Genomic DNA, 13,373 nt, shown 5'->3' with positions numbered 1-13,373 from the left:
TGTCTCATAATTATCCTCTGACGGATCCTCCTCCATAGAAGTCACAAGCTCTGGGGGAGTCGTCTTAATCATCTCCTCAGAAGGATCTGACTCAATGGAGTAACTAAGACTCCTCCTAATTTGTCCCGGTTTCTATAGTTTGGAGTCCACCCTGGGGGCCTTCCTTGCACCCCCACTATCAGAAATCGTCATCTTCATCAGTATCAATCTGCACTTATCTACCAGGAAAAGAGGGTTAGGAACGATCTTTCCTAGACGCTGACTCTATTGTATGATCTAAGATAGAAAGAAAGGTCAATAGTCCCTAAATGCCCTGCAGCCTCCTGTTTATAAGTGTGGCGCGCTTCACACCCACAAACAAGACTCTACAGGACATGGTCTGTAGACAATCCCTAGGACAAAACTGCTCTGATACCACTTCTGTCACTACCTAAGCCGATGATTCGTGACAAGTGCCCGACCACTACTGACCAAGCACCTCTAAACTTGTACTCGCATCTCACTGAGCAGCATGGTGGCCCATATCTAGCTTATAACTGAGCTATACTAACTCCTGTATGCATCAAGAACTCGCAACCAGAATATATATATACATACGTACTGAGAGTAACAGTGCAAGCCGACTAGGCCGCTATATATGCTGTACAACAAACATCCCAACTATATACAACTGTCTACAGACCTCTATAGAACACGAACTGTAGAAAGGACGGAACAAGGCCCCGTCATACCCATATATATAACTGTCAAAATAGCATACCAAAAGGGACTGCAACTTCGAGCCAAGTGGAGCACACTGTTAGCAGCTGAGTGGAAGACCTATTGAGCTGGATCGCCTGTCTGGCTACCTGAACCTGCGGGTATGAACGCAGCGCACCCCCAGCAAAAGGGATGTCAGTACGAAGTAATGTACTAAGTATGTAAGGCAATGATAACTGAAACTAATCTGAAACAATACAATCTGGAGGCCAAAGAATGCCCTGATATCTCACCTGACCTGCCTCATATGAAATGCAATATAATATTATTATATATCTCACTGACCAAGTGGCCAGTTAGCAATATAATATTATTATATATCTCACTGACCAAGTGGCCAGGTAACTGTAAAATCTCACTGACCCGTCGGCTAGGCAATCTGTCTCACTGACCCGTCGACCAGGCAATCTGTCTCACTAACCCGTAGGCCAGGCATATCTGTCTCACTGACCAAGTGGCCAGGCTAAAGAAAATATATGTATATCATGCATGTGCTGATAGATACCGATGCTGTAACTTGTCTTTTCTGTCTCTCTATGAACTCAAGGACATGGGGAGGGGATATGGCCCCTCAGAAAGAATAGCATAACACTCGAAAACTATGCAACAATATGACAAGCTCTACTTTTACAAATCTCTAGTCACAAGGTTCATTACGCTCTTACCATACATGGATCATGCCAAGAAAAGAAGAAACAACCTTAAGATACCTTTTTGGTCTCCTACTACTTAACACTTATCCTCCCAAGTTCGTAAATCTACATTCAAGAGGATTCATACTATTGTTAGGCTTATCATCATATGCTTGCCTTCAAATTAAATCCTTTTAGAATCTGCCGAAATTCAGATAGCATCTCCTCTGTTTATTTCCCTAGCCCGAAATCACAATACCAACAACCATTAACAATAACAACACTGACATCAACAACATCATCATCAATACTAAAATATTCCATAAAACATCCCACACGATGTTTATCCGATTTCTCAACCAACAAATTTATTATACAATCATTTAATAGCTCTATCTTCGTAAATAAACCTAAATCAATATCAATAAGGAGAGATTCTTACCTTGTCCCCACTAGAACTGCAATATCTTCAATATTCACCTTGAATCCAAGCCAAGATTCACCGCAATACAATACTATGATCACAACTATATGCTATCCGGACCTAAATCTCGAGATTACACTTGATTTGGGCTAAATTTTATGGGTGGAAGTTAAGGGAATATTCCAGAAAGTTTGGGATGTTTTTGAGGGGTTGTTGGATGAAGATAAGGGGGTAAACCCCCCCTTTTATATAATTTTAGAGTCGGTTTGCACCGACCTAATTTTTTCCCTTAGCGTTCGCGCCACCTTGGGCGTGTTCTCAAAGAGTTGCCCAGTGGCTTCTCTTCGCGTTCGCGCCACTCCCAGGCGAGTTCGCGCAGGGTTATTCCCTGCTCTAGCAGTTCGTCTTGAAATGCACATAACGTTTGATTCCGATGTCGGATCGACGCACGGTTTATTGCGTTGGAAACTAGACTTCATGAACTTTTCAATTTAGGATTTTTTTCACTCCAAAACTCATCATATGCTAGAAGATATTCTTTCCCAAAGTTGGCTCTTTGTCGTTTAAAATAACACTCATCTTCTTCCCAAGCTATACTAACTCAACTTCTTCAACTTGTTTCCTTACAGGACCTCCCGATATTCCTTATGTGCATCCTTTATTTCTAGAATTTACTCAATAATACTCCGCTCCTTATATTCCCAAGTTGTTTTACTTAGCCATCGCTCAACATACTCACGCTAGAATTTGATAAGTGCTTCTCTAAAAGTACAAGGGTGTAACATTATTGCAATGGTGTATTATCAAACACATCAACATGGCTAAAGAAATCCGGTATTTGAGCAACCACAATAGGATAGACTGCCTTACATATTATTATTCGAACCTTAGTTACATGTCCAAAGGGGCGTGGGCCCGCTTCTTTAAGGAGTTGACTGAAGATAGGGTCCAGTGGATGTTTCCTGACTTCATATCCGAAATTGTGGTGGTTCGGGGTAAGAATTGTCCTTTTGTGCCATTAGCAGGGGTTTGAGGAATCAATCCTTATTATCTGTCACGACCCAACCCCGTAGGCCATGACTAGTGCCCGACCTGGACACCCGTATACATACCTATCAGATATAGTCAAACTGAAACTACGAACAATATGGAACTTTACAAAAGAACTCCGAAAGTTCATAGTGTCATCATATATGTATATTCAGATAAGCTATCTCCTGAGGAGTCACAACTGATCAATTCATAAAATGATACGCAAGCCGACAAGGCTGCCACTACACATCAATATCATATCATATGCAAGCCGGAAAGGCTGCCACTACAGACGGACATCATATCATAGCACATCGTATAGACGCAGCTGAACAGAACTTATACACAACCCACACATATGTCTACAGACCTCGAAGAGTATCGATAGCGAAATATGACGGGACAGGGCCCCGCCGTACCCCTGGATAAACATATACATACACATCATAAGATTTGTACCAAAAGTCTAGACTCCGGAACAACGGAACTCTCCAAGACAGCTGAGTAGAAGTCCTATGCTGAAGGATCACCAAACCGACTATCTGTACCTGCGGGCATGAAACGCAGCCCCCCAAAGAAAGGGGGTCAGTATGGAATATGTACTGAGTATATAAAGCATGAAATACAGTAAAAAGGATCATAACTGAAATAGAGATTCCAGGGGCCAAGTATGATAATCCAGAAATCACTGTACCTGTGCCTTACGAACTACCATCATGCTTATCATTATCATATACCATACCCGGCCCATTATGGGACTCGGTGAATAAGATCATATTATATATCATCATATTATCATATACCGTACCCGGCCCATTATGGGACTCGGTGAATAAAGTCATATTATCATATCATCATTTACCGTACCCGACCCATTATGGGACTCGGTGAATAAAGTCGTGTACACGTATACCATACCCGGCCCATCATGGGACTCGGTGCCATAGTCATATCATCATATACATATACCGTACTCGGCCCTCTAGTAAGGGACTCGGTGAATAATGCAGCGACACTGTGCACGATAACATACCCGGCCCGGGACTCGGTGAATGATACAACAACAGTAAGCACGAGTAGAATATCATGAGCAACTATATGCAACTACATCATCATCTGAGACTCAACAGAATAAGTGGACTAACTAACACTCGAATATCAAGGCAATAGTCATGGTAGGTACTCTTTGAATGTCAATATGAACTACATCAAATACAGCCTCAGGAATCATATATCATGTATCAAGATAATGCGAAACAGCTATTGGAAGTCAAGGACATTAATCATTATAGAGTCTTTAAGAATAGGAACTTTTACACACCAACTACTATCCAACGTATAGAGGACTCGAGGGGGAAACTCAATCACTTAAGAGTTCTAACATCAAGAAGTGAGTAAGAATCATGAATCACACTCAAGACTTATGAATAGAATTAACCCAAAGTTCATATCATTCATCACTTAAATCTAAGACATGCCAAAAGAAAGAAGGAACAGCTTTACATACCTGCTAACGACTATTCGCAAACCCGTTCGCTTCGTCGCTCTTTTAGCCTATTTAATATAAAAGTAACGTTATCATTAGTAACTACACTTTCTAGTTCGTCAATCCGTAGCCCATCGCTTATAGAACTTATTCTTTAACTTAAACATTCTCGTTTAGGGTTTTTCATTAGTTAAGGACTTAACGGAAATCGGGCAGCATTTCCCTATATATTCGCCTAACCCGAATTTCCAATTATTCTCCTGTTAACACAGAAATACCAACAACAGAGATATACATATAAAATTCTCACAATTCAGCCCATAACAATTCTAACAACCCAACAACTTTTCTGAATCCATTTCAACCCACAATTTCCTATAACATCGATTTCATGCATTTTATTAATTCCAATTTCGTCCAATCCAATTTTAATCCTTCCATTACAACACCATTAATATAATTATACTATAAAACAAGAAAATCTTACCTTAATTTTCTCGGAGGAATTTCTACGCTTAATTGCTCCAATTTCACCATTTCTTCTTCCTCAATTCAATATCCCATGTTGCTATCACCTCCTTGAACTTGCAAATCATCTTGGAATTAAATCAAAGCAAACAACAACATAATTTTCTTGGCCATGGCTGGCCGTGAGCAGCAGCCATGGCCATGCTCTCTTCCTTTTTTTTTCTTTTTGTTTTAGCTAGGAAAAAAATGAAATTAAGTCCCAAATTGTTCATCAACTCTTGTATAAATATGCTCCTCCTTATAGTGACACGTTGCTGCCACCAATCCTTGACCAATTGGTGCCATGTGGCAGCCTACTTGGTTACACGTGGCAGCCCTTTATTATTATTTTTATTTTATTTTTCGGTGGGGCCCACTTCTATTAATTAAATTAATTAATCACTAATCCCTTACTTAATAATTTAATCATAATTAATTAGTTCCAAATCCCCAATAATAATTTTACACTAAATAAAATTTATAAACGATTTATGTAGTAATTAAAATCGAAAATTAAAGGTTCCTATTTTATGTCCGAAAATAATTCCGCCTTTAACTTGAGTCGATTTGCTTGCGAATAGTTCGACGTATAAATATACGAGGTATAACATCCTTCCCCCCTTTAGAACATTCTTCCTCGAATGTTAAACTGATCTTGAATCCCCAATACTTTCTCAAGTGTTCTTTTATTTAATTATGCTCTTCACATACCTCTTCCATTGGTCGATTCTCTATAATTCATTATAACGCATCCCAGGCCTCTACATAATCATTCCTGTAATATCTCCTCTTTCTATTGCTTCCCGAGGTAATTATTCCACGTCGTTGTCTTTGCTCTTCTCTTTATTTCACAGTTGGTTATCAGCTGTATTTCAAGCTGTTCTGCTGAAGTGTTACTATCTCTCTTATCTGCATACTGTTCAGTTCTACTATCGTTGATTGATTCGGACTTGTACTCATGGTGCATGTAGTCATGACTCGACTCTTTCTTTTTCTACAGTTACTCTCTTAAGATATCGTTTCCTTCATCTTACCTTCTAATCTTTAAATAAGATTTTTATAACGCGCAGACGTCCTCAATCGGTTCTTTAGACTTTAATATTCCTGGAGTATTGCATGCCTCTGGTAACCTGTAGACCCTTCGCAGGTTCTACGAGTAAAACGAACTTTTCCAGAGGGTAACATTTTTATACTCCAATATCCTTGCTTTACTCCGCTGTGACTGTCCGTATTCTGAAACCTGCAGCATCATGTGTTACTTTCTGACTTTCTTTTAAAGGTATTTTAACCATTACTTGCTTTTACTTCCTGATCTCGATCTGTAGGGTTGGCTATCAAATAGCGCTAGGGTCCCCTCATATTATAGCTTTACTGTCATCCAGTAACCAACAACCTGCTTGTTCTAATTGTCTCGATTAAATCATTTCGTAATTTCCCTTAACGTAACTGGCAATACTTTAGGCATATTATCTCGTGTCGTTTCTTTATTTTTGACTCAAACTCTTCTATTGCCCCTTTACTCAAATTTTTCTCTTAGTTTTCCTATCACGCATCATGTTGCAATCTTACAAGAATATATGTGGGTTCTCAAATCAGCCCAAGAAATACTTTAGCGTCGTCTCACTAGTCTTTATGCAGACCTTACATTCTTCACTTGTATCTTTCAGTTGAGGCTCAACTACGGTTTTTGCCCTCAGTACTAATTTCATCTATGTAGTTTTGCCTCAAACCATCTTACACCTTTCCCTAATGTATCCAAAATATCGTAACCACATTGTTATTACTGAATCCTTACTCTTTTCATCGAGTACTCACTTGGTCTCATCCTTGACATACAAATATGCGTAGATCGCATAACTATTCTTGTATAACTTGTACAAAGTGCATCCAACCTTAGTCATAGTCTTTCCTTCTCCTGGTTCATTCTGCTTTACATATCTTATTTGTACTAAAACTCACTTGCTGTCTATCTTGTCATACTCCTTTCCCTTCCTTTATTTACCATTTGATTTGATCATATCCTACTATAGGAGATTTCCTATCTTTTCTCTTTTGCTACTTATAAGTTACAGTATCATTAGCAAGCAGCCCCATTGCCAACTTCTTAACCTCTAATCCAGTATAGCCTTGCTATCCTTTATAATATCTTTTAAGTTACTCGTTACCATTCTCTTGTCGTATTCTTCCCTTTTATAAGCATCCACCTTCTGATGTCATATTATCCAAGATCTTTACCAATAATTCTCAGCACTGTCTCAAATACCATCTTGGCATCTACCCGTTTATTGCTGGCTTTCAAATCTTACTAACTTGTTTCAGCAAAGGATCTCACTTAAATTTTAAGTATTCACATTAAACGTGTTGCAGTGCCAGTTGATTTCATCTTACACTTGCATTTCTCCCATCCGCTTCCCCCCTTTTGGGTGTACTCACATCATTATCTATTTATACTCTGCTCTATGTCCCTATTTCTAATCTCACATTCATCCGATCCCTTTTCCAATTCACTTGGTATACTGTACCATCCTCATGTCTTTCTTTATAATTTATAACTTGATTATCCACGTACGAAACCTTAACACAATCACGAGGTGATGAGAACTCTCGATATGTAGTAAAAAATCTCATCTGATGGTTGGTACTCGAGTAATATAATTAATGTAGCAATTTATCCAAAGCCACATTCCATTCATTTCGATCAGTGATTAGCTAGTGCTTATAGTTGTTTCAAATCCTCCATTAGGTAGCACTTATATTCTGATGATAAGTGTTCCAAGCTTTCCTATAACACCGTCTTTATCCCAACAGATATCATCTGTTTCTTCTAATAAATTCATAATACATCAGTTGTTTCGCAAATCCGTAATCCTTGTCCTTTAAGGATTTGACCATTTCCGAGGTGAAGTCACACACATGAGTACTCCTTTATGCCTTATGCTCTTTCACCCTTGTTGTATACCCAACGTTAACTTCTAACTTACTCAAAATCATATCAAATTCTTCTTAATAGTGGTCTTGTCTTATCACCTTCTTGTCATACTACACCTTTAGTTCGTAGCTATATATTTCCCTTTTGTCCTACACTCATACTTAATTAATTATGTCTATCTTGAGTGTTTCCTTTAGTATTCCTTTCATTCTCCAGTCTATGTCCATCTTTTATTTTATGCACGAGGAATCTCATGCTAGTCCTGTACCCTTCGGAAAACATTATTTCTGCATAACCTCTTTTATCATTCTCAAAACATATTCTGTTCATCCCTATTTGTTCTTATCATCCAGTCACTTCTGGCACTCATTCTGCCTCCTTGTTCATCTTTCTTTAGGTTGGTGTTTCACAATTCTGTCACTTGAATTACTCGTTTTCCAAGCTATACATGTCATAACACATCGCTACACTGTAATCCCCCTCGCTTTCTTCTTATCTTCCTCTTTCTATTAACTCCTTCTCTTCCTGTGTTCGCTTTCACTTTCGTTACCACTTGACTTTTATTCTGAACTTTCCCTATAGAACTTTGTAAGTCTTTCTTATTCGTTCTACATTTGCTTTTCCGTTTCACACTAATCACATCATATTCTTTAGTTACTTCCTTGCTAGGATTTACTCATTTCTATAGCAATCCTTGTGGTATTCACATTACATCCTGTTCGTAATCCATCCTCCGTACTTTTATCTCAATCATATTATTACTCCTTTTAACTGTAAACTCGTCGTAATTTATCCCTACATATCGGTTCACTTGATACCTCAATAAAATGTTTTGTTAAGAGTTGCCACCTTTTTCTAAATCCTCCCTTAGTATCACAAGCCCTTCCGAATTATCCTAGCATTTCATCAATAACACGTGGAACACATGATCCATGATAGCTCACAAGTTTGAGTTTCCCTTCCACGAATTCCATCTCCAATTAGTTGATTAAAACTAATAAACTCAAAGAACACAAGAACACTCCCACTCCAAGGTTACGTCACCATGAAGCGTCCTCCGAAACCGCACAAGAAGAACTAGAATTCGACAAGCACCACGAAACTTCTATTGCTTGATTCATATAGTTTACCTCCAGATTTGTTCTTGAGTCGTGAACGAATCATTCAGTTCATAAACTACTTGTTGTGTGCCTTGTACGTTTCAATAAAAGTGAAACTTAATTGCTGGACGTTTTTGCCCTTCAACATGAGCTTTTTCTAAGGTAAAAATGTGGCTGGAAAGTATTCTGATCCGTTCAAATGGATTCCAAACTTTGCTGCTCATACATGCTTCTTTGAAATAAAATTTCCCAAATAAGAATGGTGCCTCTTACGGATGACATGGAGGGTATCTCTTAAAGGTTTAACCCAACATAATAAATTTACCCTATCGATAACGACCTTTCAGGACATATTATGAACCTATATCTCATTCTCTTTTTTCTATTTCTGGGAAATTTTTTAGCAGAGTTTCCTCTGTACTTCTTACTATCCCAAAACCTGCACGCAGGAAATACCAACAATGCCTCACAGGGCCAACATATATACGTGTATATCATATCATCTCATAGCCACACAGGGCTCCCAATTTCAAGTAAAAGTATAAAGGTGCCGAAACTTACCTCACATTTCGCACCTCGAGACGTACCTGATCCTTTAACGATCCGTGCTGTTATACCTTCCTATCTACCTTCTCTTTCATTTTTCAACTTTACATTTCAATCATATTTCAATATTCTTACCTTATCCGACATGCCTCTTTCGCACCATTGCTTACCTGTGTACTGTGTAGCTTCCAATATCATCAGCCACTTTCTTCTGTCGGTGTCGTTCTTCAGCTAAAATCAAAGGTTAGTATAAGGAATTTCATTTCCTATGGCTAGGCTCTATCGCACGATCTAGAATAAGAAGGAAAGATAACATCCTAAATATCCTGTAGCTTCCTGTTTATAGATGTGGTGCACAACACACCGATAAACAAGACTCTACTAGACACGGTCTGTAGACACTCCGAGGACGAACTGCTCTGATACCACTTCTGTCACGACCCAACCCCGTAGGCCATGACTAGTGCCCGACCTGGACACCCGTATACATACCTATCAGATATAGTCAAACTGAAACTGTGCACGACACTGTGCACGATAACATACCCGGCCCGGGACTCGGTGAATGATACAACAACAGTAAGCACGAGTAGAATATCATGAGCAACTATATGCAACTACATCATCATCTGAGACTCAACAGAATAAGTGGACTAACTAACACTCGAATATCAAGGCAATAGTCATGGTAGGTACTCTTTGAATGTTAATATGAACTACATCAAATAGAGCCTCAGGAATCATATATCATGTATCAAGATAATGCGAAACAGCTATTGGAAGTCAAGGACATTAATCATTATAGAGTCTTTAAGAATAGGAACTTTTGTACACCAACTACTATCCAACGTATAGAGGACTCGAGGGGGAAACTCAATCACTTAAGAGTTCTAGCATCAAGAAGTGAGTAAGAATCATGAATCACACTCAAGACTTATGAATAGAATTAACCCAAAGTTCATATCATTCATCACTTAAATCTAAGACATGCCAAAAGAAAGAAGGGACAGCTTTACATACCTGCTAATGACTATTCGCAAACCCGTTCGCTTCGTCGCTCTTTTAGCCTATTTAATATAAAAGTAACATTATCGTTAGTAACTACACTTTCTAGTTCGTCAATCCGTAGCCCATCGCTTATAGAATTATTCTTTAACTTATACATTCTCGTTCAGGGTTTTTCATTAGTTAAGGACTTAACGGAAATCGGGCAGCATTTCCCCTATATATTCGCCTAACCCAAATTTCCAATTATTCTCCTGTTAACACAGAAATACCAACAATAGAGATATACATGTAAAATTCTCACAATTCAGCCCATAACAATTCTAACAATCCAACAACTTTTCTGAATCCATTTCAACCCACAATTTCCTATAACATCGATTTCATGCATTTTCTTAATTCCAATTTCGTCCAATCCAATTTTAATCCTTCCATTACAACACCATTAATATAATTATACTATAAAACAAGAAAATCTTACCTTAATTTTCTCGGAGGAATTTCTACGCTTAATTGCTCCAATTTCACCATTTCTTCTTCCTCAATTCAATATCCCATGTTGCTATCACCTCCTTGAACTTGCAAATCATCTTGGAATTAAATCAAAGCAAACAACAACATAATTTTCTTGGCCATGGCTGGCCGTGAGCAGCAGCCATGGCCATGCTCTTTTTTTTTTTTTTCTTTTTGTTTTAGCTAGGAAAAAAATGAAATTAAGTCCCAAATTGTTCATCAACTCTTGTATAAATATGCTCCTCCTTATAGTGACACGTTGCTGCCACCAATCCTTGACCAATTGGTGCCACGTGGAAGCCTACTTGGTTCCACGTGGCAGCCCTTTATTATTATTTTTATTTTATTTTTCGGTGGGGCCCACTTCTATTAATTAAATTAATTAATCACTAATCCCTTACTTAATAATTTAATCATAATTAATTAGTTCCAAATCCCCAATAATATTTTTACACTAAATAAAATTTATAAACGATTTATGTAGTAATTAAAATTGAAAATTAAAGGTTCTTATTTCGTGTCCGAAAATAATTCCGCCTTTAACTTGAGTCGATTTGCTTGCGAATAGTTCGACATATAAATATACGGGGTATAACATTATCTATCTTGGGTTTTAAGGCAATTTGGTAGAGGGAAAGTGATACCTCAGGTAGGGAATCTTGAGCAGTTCATCATTGAGCACACAGAGCAGAAAATGAAAAATGCCGGGGTGATCCTCAGAGAGTGGAATGGTCGTGTGAGTTGGGGCCCAAATACTTTAGCTCCAGACAGGTTCGAGGCAGGATGTGACCTAGGGTATCATGAGTGGCTACGGGGACACTTGACCCGTGCATCCATCCCAAGGTCCACAATTCCTCATGATGCTTGAGAAGAAGAGCATTTGAAGGAATGTTTGGAAAGCACAGATGAGCATTTAGCCAAGATTTTAGAAGAAATAGATCCGGTGATAATCAGGATGGAGATGTACCAAGCACGATTTCAGATTCAGACCACCCTTCGGAGGGTCAAGAAGGCCAAGACGAGCCAAGCCTCGACATCCATCGCCGGAGGAGAACCCTGCTGATTTATTGCTTTATATCATGCCCCATGTCGGCTTCATCATCTATGTAATCCGTTCGGGGAAGATATTTTTATTATTTATTAACTAATGATGATTTTTGGGGCAATGGTTCATTTTCACAAATGGCACTTGTATGTTTCAAACGATTAAGAAAGCCTTAACTCAAAAAGGCCTTCGGAATGCGAATAGTATAAATATATGCAAATTACATGAATACTTGCTACATGCTTCACATGCCTATTTGCTATGTGTGTGATCATATATTAAAGCTTGAGTACATTTGATCCGATGATCTAAAACCACATACCCAAAGAAAAACCACAAAGCTTAGAACTTACCCGAATTTATTTCCACTAAAGGTTGATGTACAATGGCAAATCAAGGAGAACAAGAAACGCGAACTCTGGGAGAGACAGGTGAAATGCTGAGAGATAAGGTGCTACAGATTGAAAAGCTCCTCCAGAAAATAGAGAGGAAAATTGAGGAAGTAGATAGATTACTGTAGGTGGTTAGACCTGCCAGAGGGCATACCCCAAGAGAAATATTATGGGAATGTCCCAGAAGAAGTAAGGGAATTGGTGCTGAGCTATATACCCTTAGAGAAGAGGTTGTGACGCCTAGAGAAGGGACTCCGGAAGGAGCGAATGAAAACCAAGGAGCCAGATCAGTCCTGTGGGTGATGGAATCAGACCCACAAGAAGAGTGGGAGCCTCAACAGGAAGCCTCCGAAGCCATTGAGGAGGAAGAACCCATAGAGGAAGAAGAACCAGAAGAAGAAGAAGAAGAGGCCCAAGATAAGGAGAGAGAAAAATTAGAGCCTGTCGACATAGAGGTCGAGGGAGAAGAGAAACCATTTGAGATGTTCCCCGAGTTCCAAGAAGAAGAGAATGATGTGAATGATGAATCTGACTACTATGCCCCAACTGACGAGGGGTCTAACGTCGATGCACCCTCACCCATGATGGTACTTGTGGCCTCTACTATGGCATCAGAGAATTTTGCGAGGGTAGGCCCTTCCGAACCAGCATGGTAGGGCATAGCCTTGAAATCCCATTCCTTCCCGTTCAGAGTGGCCCCACGACCCGTCACCTGCAAGAAATATACGAAAGGATGGTCATCACAGGAGTGTCTTACACCACTAGGGCTAGGTTGCCGCTGCCCGAGTTAGTGTATGCATACAAAAGGTGCCCGTTTCACCTCAACTAGGCGGGTGATACCCTGAATGAGTGTCTGGGATTAAGGAGAAGAATTTGTAGCTTGAATGATGATAGGATCATTGGGAATTTGTGGGGGCCATACACCCTAATAGTCCATGACCCTATTATCCCTGGAGAAGGAGTCACTGTTAGTACTCAGATCTGGCGATATGATTTCACGATC

General features: G+C 39.2%; 1 protein-coding gene across 1 annotated transcript; it reads left to right on the top strand.

The window, feature by feature from the left end:
* The first annotated feature begins 12,363 nt into the window (after positions 1 to 12,363).
* LOC132610753 (uncharacterized) lies at positions 12,364 to 13,026 on the top strand. The gene is made up of 2 exons (XM_060325113.1): positions 12,364 to 12,494; positions 12,594 to 13,026. Exons 1-2 carry the CDS (start codon positions 12,364 to 12,366, stop codon positions 13,024 to 13,026), a joined length of 564 nt encoding a protein of 187 aa, XP_060181096.1.
* Positions 13,027 to 13,373: the final 347 nt, after the last annotated feature.

Source organism: Lycium barbarum, chromosome 1 (genome assembly GCF_019175385.1).
Source record: "Lycium barbarum isolate Lr01 chromosome 1, ASM1917538v2, whole genome shotgun sequence".
In the NCBI taxonomy this organism is placed as follows: domain Eukaryota; kingdom Viridiplantae; phylum Streptophyta; class Magnoliopsida; order Solanales; family Solanaceae; genus Lycium; species Lycium barbarum.
This window is presented reverse-complemented; position numbering and strand designations above follow the sequence as displayed.